Consider the following 21,690-nt stretch of genomic DNA (forward strand, 5'->3'; position numbering starts at 1 on the left):
TTGGTAGAACCTTGAGAAGACCATCTATCTTCCATTTTTTAAAACTTACGTTTGTTTTCAAGACTTGTATCCACTGCCCTGCAGTAAAGCTTATAGGGTGGTTTACGAAAACAAGATAAAATAAATAAATGAAATATATAACAATAGTAAAATGCATATTAAAGACTGAGAGAACAAAAACTTAAAGGATAATAGTGCAGCAATAAAACTGCAAGTACTTTTGCAAAGGGATATGGGTGGTGCTGTGGGTTAAACCACAGAGCCTAGGACTTGCCGGTCAGAAGGTTGGTGGTTCGAATCCCCGCGATGGGGTGAGCTCCCGTTGCTTGGTCCCTGCTCCTGCCAACCTAGCAGTTTGAAAGCACGTCAAAGTGTGAGAGCCAGTGTGGTGTAGTCGTTAAGAGCGGTAGTCTCGTAATCTAGGGAACCGGGTTCGCGTCTCCGCTCCTCCACATGCAGCTGCTGGGTGACCTTGGGCTAGTCACCCACTCACTCAGCCCCACTCACCTCACAAAGTGTTTGTTGTGGGGGAGGAAGGGAAAGGAGAATGTTAGCCGCTTTGAGACTCCTTAAAGGGAGTGAAAGGCGGGATATCAAATCCAAACTCTTCTTCTTCTTCTTCCGGCGGGAAGGTAAACGGCGTTTCCGTGTTGCTCTGGTTCGCCAGAAGCAGCTTATTCATGCTGGCCACGTGACCCGGAATCTGTACGCCGGCTCTCTTGGCCAATAAAGCAAGATGAGCGCCGCAACCCCAGAGTCGGTCACGACTGGACCTAATGGTCAGGGGTCCCTTTACCATTACCTTACATTTGCAAAGCTAAGCAGGGTCTGGTATGGTTTCAAGTTGGATGGGAGACCACGTGTTGAGATTCCTCCACTGTAGGGGGTTGGACTAGAGGACCTTTAGGGTCCCTTACGATTCTAGGATTATATAATATTAATGTTGGTGCCTGGTAAAATTCCCTGGAGAGGATTCAACAAAGGAGGTGTTACCATTGAGATGACTCTGCCTTATTTTCTTACTTTGGATGGTGAATGACTTGGGTAAGAGTCAACTACAATTCCCAAAGAAAAGGGATTGGATGTTAAATCACTCTGGGAATTCTAGCTTTGTGAGGATAATAGAGGTCTCCTAACTACTTTCAGCACCCTTAACAAATTATAACTCTAAAAATTATTCAGGGGAATTCCATGATTATAATAATAATACATAATATTACATAGTCATATTCCCATAACTATGATAATTATTCCATGACTGCTCGAAGTCTTATCATATTACTTTAGATGTATGGTGTGAATATGGCGAAAGTGAGAAAGCACATTGTGTTCTACATATGTTGTCATTTTTGTATGGAAGAACAGCTTGTTGTAGGAAGCTTGAAACCTATCCCATTTGTTATGAGCAAGTGCCATATGAAACTCCTGTTTTGATATTTTTAAATATTTCCACCATGTTGCCTCTATGTTGTCTTTTTAGCATTCATATGTCTGCATGCAGCCTTCTGTCTTCTTTCATGGTATGTTTGGGTGGGTGCACAACTGAGACATCAGATAGGTTAAAGCTATTAGTATAAGGCACCTTTGCCCCAATAAATACCATATTTTTCGCCCTATAGGACGCACTTTTCCCCCTCCAAAAATGAAGGGGAAATGTGTGTGCGTCCTATGAGGCGAATGCAGGCTTTCACTGAAGCTTGGAGAGCGAGAGGGGTCGGTGCGCATCAACCCCCCTCTCTCTCCAGGCTTCAGGAAGCTATCCGTAAGCCTGCGGAGCCCGCAGGAGTTCCCGCAGGGCTCCCTAGGCTGCGGATAGCAGCCTGCTGCACAGAGCGTGGGGCGCGCTGAAGCAGAGCGCTCCACGCTTCGGGCAGATATCCGCAGCCTAAGGAGCCCTGCGGGAGTTTCCGCGGCTGGGGGGGGGGGAATAATATTTTTTTTCTTTATTCAGCCCCCCAAAAACTAGGTGTGTCCTATGGGTGAAAAATACGGCACCTTCAGACTGCTCACCTCTATAGGCTGCAATCCCACCTGGGAGAAAGTCCAACTGAAATAGGTCTTACTTCTGAGTATACACGTACGTAGGCTTTGCTCTGCTAACTCTTGCCTATTCTATTGTGGTTGAGGGCTTGCCCTCCATCCCAAAGCAGGGATGTAAAACTTTAAAACCAATAAAGCTTAAGCTTCAAGGCCCCTAATCTCCGAGGGACCTCAAAAGGGGCTCTGGTCCACATTGCTTTAATTTTTTGCATCTAGTAGACCCAGTTTGACTCATGCACACAACTCAAATTGTCTATTTTTGTGTGTGGGTATATTTCAGTAATCCCAAAGTTGGAGAGTCAGTAGTACAGGCACAGATGTTGTAAAGGCATTTTGAGCTGCTTTGGAACAACCCCCCACTCTGACCTCACTGCTGCTGGCCATGGGGCTAACAGTTCCAGCTTCAGGCCCCCCCAAAATGTAGGTCTGCCACAAGGGGTGCCAATTTGACTAAAATATGGGGGGGCAGGGCAAACACTGCCCCGCATAATCAATCACATGACACGGCACCCCCCCATTTGAATGGCAATGCCCATGATCAGACCCTCCACATTTCCCCAAGCAGTGGCGTAGCGTGGGTTGTCAGCACCCGGGGCAAGGCAAGTAATTTGCGCCCCCTAACCCGTGGATTTGCGCCCCCTAACCCTAACCCCCAGATGTTGCGCCTGGGGCGGCCGGCCAAGCCTGCACCCCCCCACGCTATGCCACTGCCCCAAGATTTCCTGTACTAAAAGTGAGACAAACAAATGATGACCTTATGTGCCATCATACAAAGGGCCTTGCTTTACTCTATGTATGCCATTGCACCACCAAATTTGAAACAATCTTTAATTTGAAAGACGTGGGGTAGGGGAGCCGGCCCATTCAAATATTTTAGTGGGGGGAGGCTTCTATGTCCCCCCCCCAAAAAAAAACCTGTCCCAGAGCAACGTCCCTCGTGGTGTTGTCGTCTCCTTGGTCTGCAGGAGACCTCCTCGCCTGCTCCTCTGCTTCCCCGCCCCTTTATCTTCCAGCGCGTTTTCCCCGCTACGCCAAGCCGCGCACGGGAAGAGGGCGCGCGAGAGAGGCGTCTCTGTTGCCGCAGGATCTTCGGGGCCGAGTCCCCCGCCTGCCTCTGCGTCTGCAGCTCACGGAGCAGGAAGTTCCCGCGTCGTCGGAGGCCAGCTTTATTATCGTCACGTGACTCGGCGCGGGCAGCAGCCGCTCGGGTCGAGTTCGGCAATCCGCGCTGAGGGAAAGAAGAGAAGAGGGAGAAGCCGGGACCCGCTCGACGCCCCCGCCATGAGGAGCGCTCCCCGGCGACGGCGCGGCGTCCAGCTCGGGGCTCTGTGGCTGCGCGCTGGTCCCTGAACACCGTGCTTTGCTCCATGCAGCGGCTCCTCCATTGCGGAAGCAGCAGCGTCTCTCCTGCAGGGACGGCGCTGGCCGCGTCGGCGGGAGCAACAGCAGCAGCAGCGGCGGCCGCCTAAGCCGCGTGATTCCCCCTCCGCCCCTCCGCCGCCGCTCCGCCGCCGCCCTGCGCGCCTGCCTGCCTGCCTCCCGGCGCGAGCTGGATGGTGCTTCCCCCGGCCCCGCCGGTGCGGCCGGCGGCAGGAGTACTATGCTGACTCGGGTGAAGTCTGCGGTGGCCAATTTCATGGGAGGCATCATGGCTGGCAGCTCGGATCACGGCAGCGGCGGTGGTGGAGGAGGTGGAGGAGGCGGCGGCGGCGGCGGTAGTGGTGGAGGAGGCATGGACCTGCCGCTGCGCTTCCCCTACGGCAGACCCGAGTTCCTGGCTCTGTCTCCGGACGAGGTCGAGTGCTCCGCCGACCACATCGCCCGGCCTATCCTCATCCTCAACAAGGAGACCAAGCGCCTGCCCTGGACCACGGGATACGCCGAGTGAGTAGCCAGGCACAGACCACCCCCCCCCTTAAGCCGCCGTGTCCCGAAGCAGGAGGACGGCCGGCAGCGTCCCGTCCCCCCTTCGGCTGCCGGTGCGCCTTGGAGAGGAGGCGCGCCCACGTCCCCTCTCCAAGGGCGCTGCTGCAGCTGGGAAGGGGGGAGAGGCCGGGATAGGATCACCTGCCTGAACCTCAGCGTCTGGAGGAAGCCCGGCACACTCCTTTTCCGAACCGGGGTTGGATGGATATAGCTTTAACTTCTCCCATCATCCTGGGAGAACCATACAAGCGTAGAGTTGGCAAGGGACCACTTGGGTCATCTAGCTCAACCCCCTGCAATGCGGGGGTCTTTTTGCCCAACGTGTGGGGCTCGAACCCACGACCCTGAGGGTTAAGAGTCTCATGCTCTACGGGCTGAGCTGTCGCGATTGACTCAGCCCTGGAAATGGGGGGCGTGGAGGCTAGGGGAAAGAACTATTTCAGGTTTTCTGTTGGGAGGGAATGGTCAGCCACCCTGTGGGTAGATCCTGTCGCAGGTGGACTCATGTAGTGTGGCTGTGTGTATGTCATCTTCCTTTGGAAGCCTCCCCCCTCATTCCTCAATTCAAAATTTACGACTTGTGGTTATGGGAATGTGCTCTGTGCATACCTCCAATGCCCTGCTCTTCAGGTGTTTGGGGTGGTACCTTGAGAAATGCTGCTTTGGGTTAAGTCCTCTTATGTGATGCGCTGGGTTGGTTCGGTCAAATACTCTCCCACAGGTGATTTGGGGCAGCTTTTACTTCTTCATTGTCTGTTCTGAGTGGGTGCAAAAAGTTAAGTTGCTTTTAAGTCCTGTTTACTTCAACGTATCTGATATAAAATCCAATCCTCTTGAATCCAGTAGGTTTTACTCCCAAGTGGGTGTGCATAGAGGTACAGCCTGACTGTAAATATTTACTTGGAAATAAATTCGGTTGACTTTAATGAGACTTACTCCTGGGTGCAAGCGTACATAATGCTGTAGCCATAAAGTGCTTATCTTTGACCGGGTCATGTGCATCATGCACCATCTGGTTTTGCAACTCCATGTGTCTCTTTGAGATTTTCTCATCTAGGTCTAGTAATTTTGATGGGGTTATTAAAAGGGAAGGGAAATGAAATGCGGAAAGTTTGCCCTTTGAGTCTCTCTCTCCTCTTCCCCCCTCCCCCATGTGCAGATTTCACCCAAAGACTGTAGCATTTTTGTTCTGCCGTAGATCTGTGTACTGCAAGTCTCTGGATTGTTTATTTCTACTGATGCGGAAGGGGTTTAGGAAGTGTTGTGAATGTATGGGGAGAGGTGGAGGCAGAGAGAAAGAGAGACAGGGTGCTATCTTACTGTTTTGGTAATGAGAGGCTGGCATTTAGCGCACACCCCCTTTTCCAGGCTTGTGCTGCGAAGATGATGGCTGGAGTGTGTGTCATTGATCTGTTCCATTCTCAAAATTTTCCATCCTCCCCGCACACGAATCACTCTCTTGCTGTGGAAGCAGGAATCAGGAAGGTGGAATGAAGGAGACTACAGTAGCTTTTCGTGCATATATCTTTCTCCGGATTCCAAACTTCTTCAGTTTTAAGTGTCACATTATATTATTTTTGTGCTTATTGTGTGCTTTTAACATCTGAGTGGAAGGCTTACAATGAAGCAGTGATCTCCTAAAATAAAATGTGTGGATTTTGTTTACAGCAGTGCATATTTTGATAAGATGGGAGGGAGCTGCAGCTTTTGAACTGGTAGCAGAAAGCTTCACCCTCCCCCAGGAGATGTTTTTGGGATAGATGATGTTACTGCAGCCCTGGACACAAATAAAAGAGAGCATTTACCTGTGATGAAGTTTGTGCAGGCAGATTAGGATGATCTCTGATCCTGTCCAACTCCTTATTAGGTCTCGGCTAGCTACGCTGCGTTGCATTCAGCAATAACCAAATTGAATCTTACTGCTGTGTCTTATTTGTTTCCATTCATAATGCTTATTTATAAATTGAAGGCACTCTAATGGTTAAGCAGTAAAAAAGGAGCAAACTATAAAAAGATCTGTTGGCCAGTTCAGAAGGAACACATTGTCTAATGAAGTTAGTAGCCAATCTCTCAATATAATGCTGCAGGATTAATGGTTGAAGAACTTTCTGGTCAATTCAGTAGCTGCTTATGGTTCATGACTTCACTTTGTCATGTCACTGTTGTTTCCTTGAAAAGGGCTTAGTGATGGCCAGCAGCCAAACGAATCATTTTTGGCATAGTCCAGAGGTTAAGCAACCACTTAAGTCCTCATCTGAGTGGATACTTAAATATATGATTAAATTTCACTGGAATTTTACTTACAGTTTAACTTAGCATTGCAGGATTAAATACGATGAGAGCAGTGATTGCATATCTCCCCTCACTGAGAAGAAATAGATAAATTAGAACTCAGAATAAGTCCCGCTGAGTTCACTGGGACTCGTGTGTGTTGGGATATTGCTGCCAGAAATGATAAATCATATATTTGCTACGTTCACCGGTGAACAGTGTCACTTGACCGCAGTGAAGTTAGGGCTTTAGGTCTCACCTGCACAAATTCAGTGTAATGTGGGTGTCGTACGACTGTTTGTGTTGCTATCAAGAGCACAAGGAGTCAGTCAATGTTTATATGTAGTCTGGATTAGGTTAATTTGGACGATGATGACTTTTTTCAGCAGAGCTGGGGAAGCTGTGGCACTCCAAATGTCCCCAACCATTGGCTATGCTGGTTGGGGTTGATGGGAGATGGACTCCTATCCTTTGGAGGGCTGCAGGTTCCCCCTCTTTGTTTTACAGGTTACTGGGAATTACCCCAAGTACAGTGGTACATCTGTTTAAGAACAGTCTTGTTTACGAACGATTCGGTTTACGAACTTCGTAAAACCAGAAGTAGTGTTCCGGTTTGCGAACTTTACCTCGGTCTACGAACGGAAACCAAACGGTGGGTGGCCTCATTAGGGAAAGTGCGCCTCGGTTTAAGAACGGACTTCAGGAACGGATTAAGTTTGTAAACCGAGGTACCACTGTACTCTTAATATGTCATGTGATTATTTCCTTGCTTTTCATTGCAGGCTCTAGGATGGGGAATAAAGAGACTTATGCACGTTCACTCGAAAGATAACCACATCACTTGCAATGAAATTTAGTCCTAAGAATTAGCCAGATACCAGGTGTGTTTTGCAACTGGCACGGGTCCATTTGTGGCCACATGGAGATCTATGGTTGCCAGGTTGGCAACTGGGGAAAGCAAAATGTCACTTAGAGGAGGATCTGAAATATTTTCCTTGAAGCTTGAATTTGTTTTATTCTGGATTGCTTCATTTGATGTTTTAATGTGTTGTAAACTGCTTTGAGATTTGTTCTTTAAAATGCAAAGTGGTATAGAAATGAGATGATGAATAATAATAATACTACTAATAATAAGTTCCACTGCAAACAAAAAATGGCGCCTAGACATTCCATTGTGGTGACTGCAGCCTAGGCTTAAGGTGCTATTTGGCGATTAGATTATATATCTTGAGTTTCTAACACTGCGTCAAATGGATTGTTGTGTATGTCTATGAAATGCCCTCCAATTTTTAGATACTGTACTTTGTTGAACTGCTCTTCTGTGTACTTTATTGGGACATGTAGCTATTACCTTCCATATTCTGTTTGTGATTGAAGTTGGTTTTTGTCGAAAACAAAATCTCACCCCAGGGACTTTCAGAAGACTAGATCAGAAACCCCTCTCTACCACTATTGGTATGGGTTCTGCAGAAGAATCACAAATTCTTACTGTACATGCTAGTTCATTATACTGAAGACTTCGCCTGGGAGACCAACTTCTCTTGTAGTTGCTTTATCAACCAGATAAATTGAGTTCTATTAAGCTTTGACAATCTGTCCGCCCTTTTCTGTATTGTAACAAGAGATGGTTATTCCTTGCTGCTAGGCATTTGGTTTTATTCCTCGGGTAACTTGTAATGATCATCCAGTTTTGTGTGGCAAAACAGAAAAGGCTTTGTTTCAAGTCTGCTCGGGGGGGGGGGAGTCATTTTAAGTATATGTGAGCGTGTATTGTTGAAGTATTAGTAACTTTAAGAAGGGAATGTGACCCTGCAGAATTTTTACTAAGGACTTCCTTGTAACCAGATAATAAATTGAGATGGTGTTTTCTTTTTCTTTTGTTCTTTTCCTTCCTTTCTTTTATGTTAGACTGAAAAAAATGTTTATATTTTTACTCTGAATCTTTAAGATAAACTGTAATGCCCCTAATGAGTGTCCCCCCCCCTTTAAGTCTGTTAGGCTCATCAGTGAATCCAATTAAAATTGGTGGCACTAACCTGAGAGACAGAATGCTTTTAAGATTATAATAGCTTTAGGACAAAGTATTGACCTTCCTGAAGTAAATGCAGCTTTTGCTATTTACTTCAGTATCCCAAATTTGCACTGTTACTCTTCTGTGAGCATGGTTTCTGCATTATTTTTGGAAAGACAGAAAGCTGGTGCCTAGACAGTACTTCTCTATACCACAGGCCTGCTGTGTGGTGATCTCCAGCCTTTAATGGATGTAGGTGTAGCATTGCATAACTGTAAGCCTGTAAAACACAATGCTACTTGGCTGCAAGAATAATTTTGTGAAAATAGTGAGGAACAAGGAGACTTTTTTCTTTCATTAGGTGGCTTTTTGTGTTTTCTCATGTAGATGTTGTTGCGTAAATATTACATGGTGTATTATTTATTTACATAGCATATTATTCATAACATAGCATATTATTATTTTTATTTATTAAATTTCTGTGGCACCCTTCATCTGAGGATCACAGGGTGGTTTACAATATACAGCCACAAAAGTAAAATAAATAAATCAAGAATCACTTTGGTGGGAGTGTCAGTCATAATGGACACTTTCCCTGGAATAATTCCTACTGTCTTGTCCTTCTTTTGTTTGTACCCTCACTAGAATAAACAGTTGGATTGTGCTGCCTCCCCCACAGTCAACTTTGTGATGTCTTGGCATCTTGCATCATTACGCCATGCCTTCCTATGTGTTACATGGAATCTGGCTGGGTTGAATCATATACAGTGGTACCTCGGGTTAAGTACTTAATTCGTTCCGGAGGTCTGTACTTAACCTGAAACTGTTTTTAACCTGAAGCACCACTTTAGCTAATGGGGCCTCCTGCTGCTGCCGTGCCGCCGGAGCCCAATTTCTGTTCTTATCCTGAAGCAAAGTTCTTAACCTGAAGCACTATTTCTGGGTTAGCGGAGTGTGTAACTTGAAGCATATGTAACCCGAGGTACCACTGTAGTGTTTACAATGAACGGCAGTGACTCTCTAGGCTTTCAGATAGGGAGTCTTTTCCAGCCCTACCTGGAGATGCTGGGGATTGAACCGGGGACCTCCTGCATGCAAAGCAGATAACTCTACCACTGAGCTACAGCCCTTCCCCATTCATGCAAGATAATCTGACACCATGTGAACGAAAAACATTGAATGCATGGAATATGATGGGAAGCGCTGCAGAAGAATAGTGACAATGGATTTCAAACAAAAGTACCCATTGCCAAGCAATATTGAGCTTCCTGCATTTTCCAGATATCATCTCTGTATGCTGAAGAAAGCCTGGAAGTGCAGTTCAGAAAGTGGGTGAAACACTCACTAGTGTTTTCTTTTTGTTATAGTTTTCAATAAGGGAGACAAGTGGAAATTTAATAATACTTTACCCTTCCATCATTAAACTTTAAGCAGATCCATTTACACTTAGGAGTCTAAAATCTGTACTTGTTCAACTGTCTCCCCCCACCGAATAATAAAGGTATTTACTCGCATTTAAGTACACTAGTCGTTAACCATTTACCGTTGATAGATCCTATATCTATCAAAGTGGTTTATTGTGATTCTTCACATTATTTAGCCTAACAACTTCCAATCTTTTTAACTTAGTAAAGAGCTGTACATTTCCACTGACTCATAAAGATGATTTTGGCATCAGATAGAAATAAGTAGGCTCAACCATATATTTTATTTGCTTTGTCTAACTGCCAGATTCTGCTCCAGAGCATGGATTCCAGTTAGGATTTTGTATTTTTGGTCTCAAAGTCTTGTGGTGTAGAAACACCCAAGTTTTAGAGTACATTAGTTAGAGTTAAATGTATTAGTAGTTATTTTGATGGTGCTATCAGCAACAGAAAAAGAAAGCAAGGAATCTAATCACTATTGTTTGTATCCAATGTTAGGGTTTTCTGTGGCGATGAAAGTTAAAAGTTGAATGAGAATCATACCTCTCCCAATATGCAAATAGAAGGACTCGTCCAGTGTTTACTTTCATTTTTGAAGAAACCGGGCTTAGCATTATGTTTGAACCAGATATTGTGGCTTTAAGCAAACTGGTTAGTTAAACAAGCTAGTATCATAACTCACAAGTTTTTGGTGTTTTAACAATGCCTTGTTTGGACTGGCCTTCTCTTTATAGAATTTTATCTTGTAGCTATGTGAAACACTTACCTTTGCGGATGTGTTAATCTAGGTAAAGGCAACTATTTGCTTTGTGGTCTTATTATTGTTTAATGTAATAAGATATTCAGATATGCCCCAGAGTGCAGCTTTCCTCTCCCCCCCCCCACCATAAACACATAGTCGTTTCTATGAACAGACAGTCCAGCAATTCATTGAGGGGGACGAGGTACGTTGCCATCAACCCTGCTGAGTCACTTCCACACTTTGCACTGCAGTATGTGCTGCTCACACAAGGATAGATCTTCCATCTGTCACATGGAGGAGGTTATGCAAGGGTGGTTGTTGAACTTGGTCCACTCGGAAAGGTCTTTAATTGAACGTTGTTTTCAAAAAACAAATAAATGCAAAGGGTACCAATTTAATGCCACATCACTTAAGGATAGGACAAAAAATAATCAATATGAATTGTGAGATGATAGCTTTAGCTTTCTTCAAAGTACTGTGCTTTAGGATTGGGCTATAAGAATGCTTAGCCACGTAATGCAATATTTATATAAATTATCACTTTACAGGAGCCTATAGCTTGCCAAGAACTTGTTTGCTAAAACATCATAATGCTTAGTAACGGTTCTCCCTGGTTTTGCCAAGTAACTTGTTTTGGCTTTAAAGGACACGTAGCTTTTAAGCAGCAGAGAATTTGTAATATTATTTACAGTGCTCTCAATATTTGAATTTTCTTTACCATGGAGAGGAATCAGTGATGTTCTGTGCCTGATGTTTTACACATAAAGCATCGGCTTTGTATTCCTACGCTAATGTGTTTATTTACAGAATTTCTATGCCATTTCTCAACATAAGAGTTTTCTGGGTGGCTTCAATAAATAAGACAATTTAAATGTAAAATAAAGCCTAAAACCAAGATCTACATAAATACAGCAATGGAAAACTCTCGGATGACTTTTGAACACTGGAAGGGCAAGATTTGTGCACACAAATTGTGCACAAAGAAGCCTATATGGTTTCTGCATTCATAGGTAGGGAGATGCAGAAAATAACAAAAGTGTGAAACTTTACCTCATGCATCTTTAGGAGTCCTCTGACAGTATTAGCAAGCTGTATAAACTGTCACTGTTATATTATTGGCAAATCATCAAAAGCTTTGTTGGAAATCCATACTTTCTCACCAAGAGCTCCTGTGTAAATTTAACATATCCTCTTCTGTATCTGTTAAATGGTAGAAGAAAAGTCACACAATAAATTTTCTGTGGGAGACAGGGGAAGCAGCTGAGACTGAAGGATCCAAATGGTACCAGTGCTATTAAACTTACTTTTTAAATGATTTGAAGTTGGAATGAGTAATGAAGTGGCCACATTATCAGATGGTCCCTGAATGGATTCAGAAGCAGATTGTCAAGAATGTTGGAATGGTATCTCCAAACCGAGTGAACGAAAGTGCAAATTATATTTAATGCAAGTAAGTTCACTGGGACAGAAAGAAAGAAAAAATCTTCCCATGCTCTGAAGAGGTCTGAACTGGTTGTGAATATGAGAGAGAGAGAGAGAGAGAGAGAGAGAGAGAGAGAGAGACAGAGAGAGACAGAGATTGTTAGCACAGCTGTACAGGTGCAGGCAAATAGGAATTGGCATCCAAAACAATCAACAGTGTTTTGAATGTTGGTATAATTCACTGAAAGTGTCTACCCAGTGTACAATAGGGCTTGTAAAAGAAAGAAAATGACAGGTTAGGGATAAGGAAAGAATCTGTATGGGAATGACTGCAACGGAGCATGAAAGGCTCGAATGTTTGGGGCATTTTGGTTTATGAATTGGCATGTTTTACCAAAATGTATGTGAGCAAGTGGTAGATAGCTAAGTAGGAATGCATTGGTTTGAAAAATGGGAGAGCACACTCTTTGACTCTGTTGTCATGATTGGAGCATTTCCCAGTGAGATTTAGACACGCAGTCTGCCGTGGGGTGGTGAGCTTATTTGGATAACCCACCCCATAGGCTGATGGATTCCTGAGAGTCTTGGAGAGTTTACAATCAAAGCCCTTGTTCTGTGGGGAAAGGAGTTAGGCAGTTGACACAGCAGCTCCTAAATGCTCACTCCCACTGAACAGAGATTTTTTGCTTTGCCAGGGAGTTGTGGGCAATGAAACAGGGAGACGCCTCCAAAACGAATCTGACTCAACATGAGAGCTCACTTTAGAGCCCATCGTGATGGCAGCAGTGGAGAAACTCCAGTTCACCAACAATGTTCATGCATTATAGTTTATGCGTTGGCATTCATTTACATGAAGTAAATACCGTGCCACCCAGTAATAAAACTTATTCATGACACCATATCTCTCCAGCTCGCAGTAGTTCTTTGAAACTGGTAATCAGCTGTCGTATTATATTAGCATATTTGAGTGACAGTCAGAATATTTCATATATTCAAAACTGTGGTATTTCTAAGGTAGAAAGGTAAAGTACCCCTGGACGGTTAAGTCCAGTCAAAGGCAACTATGGGGTTGCAGTGCTCATCTCGCTTTCAGGGTCATGTGGTCAGCATGACTAAACCGCTTCTGGCTCAACATAAGACCGTGATGGAAGCCAGGGCGCATGGAAATGCCATTTACCTTCCTGCCACAGTGATACCTATTTATCTACTTGCACTGGTATTCTTTCAAACTTGCAGGAGCTGGGACAGAGCAACAGGAGCTCACTCTGTTGTGGGGATTCAAACTGCCAACTTTTTGATCAGCAAGCCCAAGAGGCTCGGTGGTTTAGACCACAGCGCAACCCACGTCCCACTTATATTTCTAAGACTGACTGAACTGGGACTCAAAACTGACTTTTTGCACAGTGGCATGGGCTGAAAACTTCAAAATATTATGCACAGTTGTTTAAAAGATGGAGCCACATTTTACAAATGTGAAATAACCAATGGAAGAACAATAAAATGTCTAGTTAAAACAATCATTTTATCATTGCAGACTGGAATATGTAAGTGATGGAAGTGGCTGATATGTGTCATATTCCCCATGTGATATGTCTTATTTTTCAAATGATGGACTGACTGTGATTGATTCTCAGTTAAACAGATGACAACCTTGAGCTAGGTTCAGTATTTTAAGAACTTAAAGGAGAAAAGTCACTTTACCCAGGGACAGTCCCCATATCTCTTGGCCTGTTCCTACCTTTTTTTTCTTAGTGGTGACACAGACCATTCATAACATAAGAATATTCTTTACAGCTATGAGCAGGGCAGTAGGGTGGGTGGGGTAAGTGAAGCTACAACAATTAGATATAGTGTTGTTCATTGTTTCTGCTCAGGCTGCACAGAGAAAGCATTTTGGTTCCTGAAATTCATACTGACTGTGCAGATGACTGATAAAATTCTACAGGATGTGGTATTAGTGTGTGCAAACAGTCAAGATCCAATGATCCCCAGGCATGTACCTCCAGATGGTGGATATGTCATGTGCCGTCCTGGCACCCAGGCATCTTCACTTGGTTGCGAGTGGCTGGTAGTTGAGTGCAAAATGTGCCTGGTGCCTGAGTAGACACAGAATAGTTTCTCAGGTGAATAGCTATGTGCTAAGGAGTCAGGAAGAAGGGTGCCTCTGAGTACATGTTTAACCCAGAAACCTGTACTCACACTGGAACCAAGCTCACAAGTCCTTTCACACAAAACAGACCCCTTGTTCTTTCGCCAAGTGTCTTTTTTCCAGCAGCTACCGTAATTTAGAAGGAGGAATGGACTTTTTGATTGTTGTTACTGTTAGACAGTTGAGAGTTAGAAACCCATGGCAATCTACTGCAAAATTATCCAGTAGATCCTGTTCTGTCTTGCCCGATTCCCTGCTCTAGAGCAGGGGTGGCCAACTTCCAAGAGACTGTGAGATTTTAACTCACAGAATTAAAAACTGGCAGTGATCTACCCCCTTTTGGGGGGTTCAGGTCAAAGTTGATGAGCTTTTTTTTTAGGAAGGAGGAAGGCACATTTTTTAGGGGTGCAGGGCAAAGTTATTGAGCTTTCTTTAGGGGAACCAAAGTTATTGATCATTGTTGAGGGGAGCCAGTGATCTACCACAGACGTCCAGTGATCTACCAGTAGATCACGATCTACCTGTTGGACATGCCTGCTCTAGATGATATTTTGGAAATGTCTCAACAATGCAGCCTTTTCTGCAGGTCCCACTGCCCCCGTTAGAACTACATCAAGAGACTTGCATCTATTTGTGGGATTTTGGATTGCCTATGATAAAATGCTGTTTGGATGGGATTTATTTCGAAACTCATTGTCGTCTTCGACTTTGAGTCATTGAAAAGGAGCTTGTGAGCAAGTGGACTGAAACAATGATTTGGACTCCCTTTCACATGTTTGTAACATTATGTCGCAGTGAACTTGATCTTAATCTTGACACTGCATTTTCAAAGGAGTTGCAGGTATTTCATAGCATTTTAAATCTCCAAGCATTCTTGCAGGTGGAACAGGGGAGTGGCCTCTGTAAATGGCAGTATTAATGGGTGAGTTGTGCTGTGGAGTCTGTTCCTGAGCGTGGAATGTTGGCTTCTGATAGTGTAACTCTTGATGCTGGATTTGGGCTGGCACCTTACACAAGACCTCAAGAAGGGTACAGTGGTACCTCGGGTTAAGAACTTAAATTCGTTCCGGAGGTCCGTTCTTAACCTGAAACTGTTCTTAACCTGAAGCACCACTTTAGCTAATGGGGCCTCCTGCTGCCGCCACGCCACTGCCGCATGATTTCTGTTCTCATCCTGAAGCAAAGTTCTTAACCCGAGGTACTATTTCTGGGTTTAGCGGAGTCTGTAACCTGAAGCGTTTGTAACCCTAAGCGTTTGTAACCCAAGGTACCACTGTATTGTTTCCCAGCCTTCCTCAACTTGGTTGCCTCTAGGTCAGCCTTTCTCAACCTGTGGGTCCCCAGATGTTGTTGAACTACAACTCCCACCATACCTAGCTAGCAAGGCCAGAGCTCAGGGATGATGGGAGTTGTAGTCCAATAATATCTGGGGACCCACAGGTTGAGAACTGCTGCTCTAGGTATTGTTGCATTCCCAACTCCCATAGTCAGTGGTAATGACCGTATTTTTTGCTCTATAAGACTCACTTTTTCCCTCCTAAAAAGTAAGAGGAAATGTGTGTGCGTCTTATGGAGCAAATGCAGGCTGCGCAGCTATCCCAGAAGCCAGAACAACAAGGGGGATTGCTGCTTTCACTGCACAGCGATCCCTCTTGCTGTTCTGGCTTCTGAGATTCAGAATATTTTTTTTCTTGTTTTCCTCCTCCAAAAATTGGTGCCTCTTTTGGTCTGATGAGTCTTATAGAGCAAAAAATTCGGTACTTATGGGAGTTGGGAGTCCAAAATATCTGGAAGGATCCAGATTGTAGAAGGCTTCTTTCAATGTGGTTTTGACCTTCAAGATTTTGAGGGTCACATTATCTTGACAGGCAGCCAGAGAGTGAATATTAGGAGAAAGCTTTTGTTTTGTATAATGAGTAGCTAGAAGAGTTGGCAACTCTCCCTCTCATCCTTCCTTTCTCTGTTGCTGTACTTGAAATTTCTTATTGTGTCTCCCTTGTAAGTAATATACTGCTTATGTGTCCCAGTTGTCATTACAGATTTATGACTGCTTCATATCAATTATTGCTACTTCATGTTATCTTCCTTGCTAAATGGCTGCCTTGTAATATTGTTTGTCAGTGCAAGTGAAAAGAGACGTTATCCTCTGAGAATAGCAGCTCCGAAGAAAGAGAGTTTATAAAGTTGTTGTTAACACTTTGATTTGAAATGGCATGAGGAAGAAAGTTGGTTGCAGTCAATAAGATGTCTGTGCCAGTAAACATAGTCACAGTACTTCATTGATTATTGCTTTCCACATATCCATAGGATTGTTAGCTAGCAGCAAAATGTCAAAGATGGTACTGATGCAGGTGGATGTCTATAAGCAGAAAGCCTGGTCTTCATGCAGCACTGCCAGTGGTACCTAGAATAGAGTGAGTGCCTGGAGGTTGTTGGAGGATGGATGACGACTAACAGATTGAGGTTGAATCCTGACAAGTCAGAAGTACTGTTTTGCGGGGACAGGGTGTGTGTGTGTGGGGGGGGGACTCCCTGGTCCTGAATGGGACAACCGTGCCCTTGAAGGTGCAGGTACGCAGTCATTTTGGACTGTCCATGGAGGTGCAGGTCTATTCTGTGTCCAGGGCAGCTATCTACCAGCTCCATCTGGTACGCAAGCTGAGACCCTACCTGCCTACAGACTGTCTTGTCAAAGTGGTGCATGCTCTAGTTATCTCCCGCTTGGGCTCCTGCAACACGCTCTATGTGGGGCTACCTTTGAAGGTGACCTGGAAACTGCAACTAATCCAGAATGCGGCAGCTAGACTGGTGTGATGGCTTGAGAATACTCTTCACAAGAAGTGCTTCTACTCACTCAGAGATACATAGATACAGTCTTTATTTTACATATGTACAAGCAGCACACATAATTACACGTCCGAATCCTGTGAGTCAGATTCCTGGAGTGATTTACGTCTGTCCCTTTTCCAACAGAAGAGGCGCGGCATTCTCAACTGACGTCTCTGCCCTCTCCGCTTTAACCCTCTCCGTTCCTGAGCAGATGGAACTGACACTGCATCGCTATCCGTTCCAGAACTTCCTGTGCGGGGTGGAGGCTCTGCTCCAGCATCTAAGAGCCTTTCCTCCTCCTGGCTTTCCCCCCTTTCCTGCACTGGCTCTTCCTGCCCCCCTTCCTCTGCTCGTCTTCTCCTCCTCCCCTTCGTACTCTGTCAATACCATGACATCTGGTGACTGGGAGTGGCCGCCGAGACCATATAAGACCTGTCCTGAAAGACCTACATTGGCTCCCAGTACATTTCTGAGCACAATTAAAAGTCTTAAACGGCCTCGGCCCATCGTTCAGCCCGTTCAGTTCCCTCCCTGTGAGAAGTGAGGTTACAGGGAACCAGGCAGAGGGCCTTCTTGGTAGTGGCACCAGCCCTGTGGAATGCCCTCCCATTAGATGTCAAGGAAATAAACAACTATCCGACTTTTAGAAGACATCTGAGGGCAGCCCTGTTTAGGGAAGTTTTATTCTGTTTTTAATGTTCTGTTGAAAGCTGCCCAGAGTGGTTGGGGAACCCAGCCAGATGGGTGGGGTAGAAATAAATTATTATTATTATTATTATTATTATTATTATTATTATTATTATTATTATTATTATTATTAAATATGCTAGCCTTATTAGTGGCTGTGAAGATTGTGTGGGATTTTTTTTAATTACTCCAAATGGGGTTATGATCGAGACACTAATTGATTGAAACTAGTGAAGCTGTACAGAAGCTAGAGATGTCTTTCCCCAGAACAGCTCCAGTGACAGCAGGGGCTTTTTTTATATAAAAAGAACCACACACATCAAAACCCAGCTGACATTCCTTATCAAGGTGCCATTGTCACAGAGATTATTAGTGTGATGCTTAGAGTGCCTTCTCTGACTTGCAAAGTAGAATCTCTGCTTCTCAAGAGAGAAACATCGCACTCTCTTTTCAATCTAGACAGATGGGGGGGAAATCCCAAGGCATTTTTTTGCAGCTAAGAAATGGGTTACTATGGGTCTGAAGGATCAGTCTGCTCCCAGTGTCTACCTATCAGGTCTTCAGGATGTGATGTGCCATAACTGTTTGTTTTCATGTAAACCAAAGTCATCTTCATGCTTTGGCCCAGTTTGTACATCACAGTAAAACATGGTTAATGGTTTATCTTCAGCATCTGGGTATCTTTGCACACACATACACACACCTGTGTAGGAAACCTTGGCTACAATTTGTGGTTCGTTTGGAGCAAAACAAACTTCAAACCCTAGTTTGGAAATAGCAGTAAGTCGGGAATCATGGTTTTTCTCCCTAGTGATGGGGCAGTTTAGAACACACACTCTCTCTCTGTGTGTGGATAGATATAAACATTGATATATATAGATTATATCTATATCTATATATCTATGATATAGATATATCAATGACCACTTGATTGTAGAAAAACCTCAAAGTGCTGTCTATATTATACACACGTATATAAAAATATTTTAAAAGTTATAAACAGTTTTAAATCTACAGTTCAAAATAATGAACACCTATATTACATATAATACAAAAGTTTAAAAATATAAGTTACCTTATCTTCTCTGGTGAAACTAAACCATAATACACATTTAACAATAGTAGCAGTAGTATTAAAAAATGTGGGTGGTGGCGGTGGTGGTAAACAAGGTACAAAATGCATATGCTTTTAGCAGCAAAACTAGCTGCTAATCAGCAAAATGGCAGACCCTCCATCCAGCTCTCACCTAGGTGCTTTCCTTTCCTTTCCAAGTTTCTCACCCTGGGAGATCTCCACTTCCTTACCTCAATGGTGTCCTTCTGCCATTTATCAGTGAATTCCAGTGGAGTGCCAATCCCATCTTCAAGTGGCCTTTTGGTGTGACCAAATGGGTGACAGACCCCCTTTGATCTTGACCTGTTGCAAGGTGCTTGGTTTTATCTCTCCCCATCTCAAAATGCACCCTCAGGGCCGTTGGAGTCCAGCTGGCCTTATCTCTGTTGTTGCCAATATGTTTCTTCAACTATGGGAAGGAGTAAAGCAGGTGTAACTGACTTGCGCATGTTATCGCTGAATTATGGAGGCCCACCTTCTTTGACCAGCCATCTTTATAATACACAGGTTATGAACCCATTTTTACCTCAGCACAATAGGAAGTTTTCCCTTCACTTGTCTCAGTTTTTGAGAGATGTGTAACAAGTCACAGGGGGTCGGTGTGAGCTATTGAGGTGTGAAAAGAAAAGAAAAAATGACAGAACATCCGGGAATACTTCCAGATTAGAGGACAAATATATTTACTCCTTTTGCAGTATCTGTATTTTGCACATGCCTGCATATTATTATTATTATTATTTTAACATAAGAAACCACACATCTTGTTTTTAGAGCTTTCCCAGACATACAGCCATATGTTTAGCTGCTTTAGTGTTTGAATAAATATTTGAACTGTTTGCCTTTAGTAGCTGTTCGCCTCTCTCTTTTCTTTTTTTGCTCTTGCAAAAGCAAAGAAAAATAGACTGCTTACTTTCCTACATGAAGGAAAGCTTCTGTATTCCATACCGTCCAACATTTATCCGATGAAAATAAGGACGTCTTTTTTAAAAAAAAAATAATAATACTCCACCCATCCAACTGGGTTGCCCCAGCCACTCTGGGCAGCTTCCAACATATATAAAAACATAAACATTAAATATTAAAAAAACCCTTCCCTATACAGGGCTGCCTTCAGATGTCTTCTAAAGGTTGTATAGTTACAGTACTGGCTGGAATAAAAGCCGCACTTTTTTTTTCCAAATTCTGACCGTGAAAAGTTAAAGTGTGGCTTAAATTCGCGACCTTACAAAAATGGGCTTTTATGTTATCGGTGCTGAAACAGACATATGGTAAAATGGAATGGGTGTGAGTGCTTGCGGAATTTTAAGGGAGCGGCTTATATTTTGGTATTGTCTTTTTTCTCCCCCCCTCCCTTGAATTTTAAAGGTGTGGTATATATTCAGGTGCAGCTTATATTTGGGCCAATACGGTATATCGTTGGTCGCATAGCCTTACTCAACCCCTCCCTTTCTCCCTCATCAAGCGCCACAGGACAAAGTAACTTGGGCCCATCTTAGATTTGCAGTCTGGACCCCCTGAGCTCCATCACCCTCTTAATCAGAATCCCTCATTACCTTCATTCCTGTAGCTCAGCTACAGTTTTATAAGCGGGAAGACGAATATTTGCTTTGACATCCTGTTTTATGGTTCTCTTGCTTTACAGGAATCAAATCTATACATAGCTCTTGAGGGTGGATTTTGGCTGCCTTCCTGTTAAGGTTTATAATTTCTGAAATCTTCATCTAATCCCCCCCAAAACTGATAAAAAGTGGAGGAATACAGATTTATATCTGTACACTGATGCAATCAGAGTTAGATCTGCTGGCGGAGGAAATTCTCTGCATTTGAGAGTTAGCAATCATTTCTGAAATCCAGATTAATATCCTTAAAAAAGAAAAAGGCAGCAGAATGTTTATTCGAGCTGGAATGTTGATGGCAGAGGGTCATCAAATGTGGTCAAAAGCCCTGATCTATAGCATCATAGAAATTACATTTGGTAAGAAATATATATATGCTGAATCCTATCTTGAAGTTCTACCAACTACGATTTCTTAATGCAGTCAAGGTCACTGGGTGGGTAAGATCATATATTTGTGGATTTTATTTGCATTTGCAGAATTCTGCCGGTTTGCAGCAAGGCTTTAAAAAAATTAAATGAAGTACACATTTATCAACTGAAAGTGAATCTGTTCCATCAGTTCACATAAAGCAATCACAATCTGATGAGCAGCTCTCTTTTGGAAGCTCTATTACATGAGCTTTTAAAAGTAAAAAAAAACCACCACCCATTTTTATGCGGCATTTTTTTTAAATTGTAGGAAGGGAAGCATGCTATTGAATGAGAAGGCACTGATCACACGTTAAAAATAAACACAGCAAGCTTAAGATTAGATGGAGCAAGCTGGTAGAGTTGGCAGTTCAGGGGAGATGTATGTTACTGTTGAAGTTCCTACTGGAGTTAATTATTTCTGTTTGGCAATGTAAGCCTTAATGCTGCTTGCAGCATGTTAAATAATAAATTAGAGCAACACTTTGTGGTAACATTTTAGGAACCGAATTGATCACACATTCCAACATGCTAAGAATACTTCTCTTGAAAACAGTACAGATTCAGTTGAGTCATAGGCTGCAACCGTATTAGGCTGATCATATTGAACTTGAAGACAAAGGGATTTAGGCAGCTGTGGGCAGGGCTGAGTGAGTAACCCTATATATGTTTACCCAGAAATCAATTGCTATTGATGTAATTGTGGATAGAATTGCAGTATGAAGACTGTGTTCTCCTTCCCTTCATTTATTCTCATTTTAAAGAAGATGGAATGAAGCTAAGAAACCTTGCCAAGGGCACACCCAATATGGAGGCTTAGCCAAGAGCTGAAACACAACCTCATCTTCAGACTTGGCAAGGAATACCAGCCCCTCCAAGTGTCCCTATTTTCCAGGGTCAGTCCTAGATTTACAGGAAGCCGTTCAGGTTTCTGATTTCATCCCGGAATGTCCTGCTTTTCCTTAGGATGTCCCTATTTTCTTTGGAGAAATGTTGGCGGGTATGCGGGTAGCAATCCCAGGAGCCTTTGCAATTGCACCCCAACAGCC

General features: G+C 43.7%; 1 protein-coding gene and 1 long non-coding RNA gene across 2 annotated transcripts in view; one reads left to right on the forward strand and one right to left on the reverse strand.

Moving 5' to 3' along the window:
* The first annotated feature begins 2,911 nt into the window (after positions 1 to 2,911).
* The window catches only part of PPM1H (protein phosphatase, Mg2+/Mn2+ dependent 1H), an 88,223-nt gene continuing 69,444 nt past the window's right edge, over positions 2,912 to 21,690 (forward strand). Inside the window, exon 1 of the mRNA XM_083463599.1 lies at positions 2,912 to 3,924. Within this exon, the coding sequence (XP_083319725.1) occupies positions 3,641 to 3,924 (284 nt within the window). The 5' untranslated portion in view covers positions 2,912 to 3,640. The remainder of the gene's footprint in view (positions 3,925 to 21,690) is intronic.
* Positions 16,847 to 17,187, reverse strand: LOC310687958. Its single transcript, XR_014516679.1, has 2 exons — positions 17,138 to 17,187; positions 16,847 to 17,102 (listed from the first exon to the last, which is right to left on the reverse strand). It is a non-coding gene; the product is annotated as an uncharacterized lncRNA (long non-coding RNA).

This window comes from Podarcis liolepis (genome assembly GCF_965112155.1).
Source record: "Podarcis liolepis genome assembly, chromosome: 10".
In the NCBI taxonomy this organism is placed as follows: domain Eukaryota; kingdom Metazoa; phylum Chordata; class Lepidosauria; order Squamata; family Lacertidae; genus Podarcis; species Podarcis liolepis.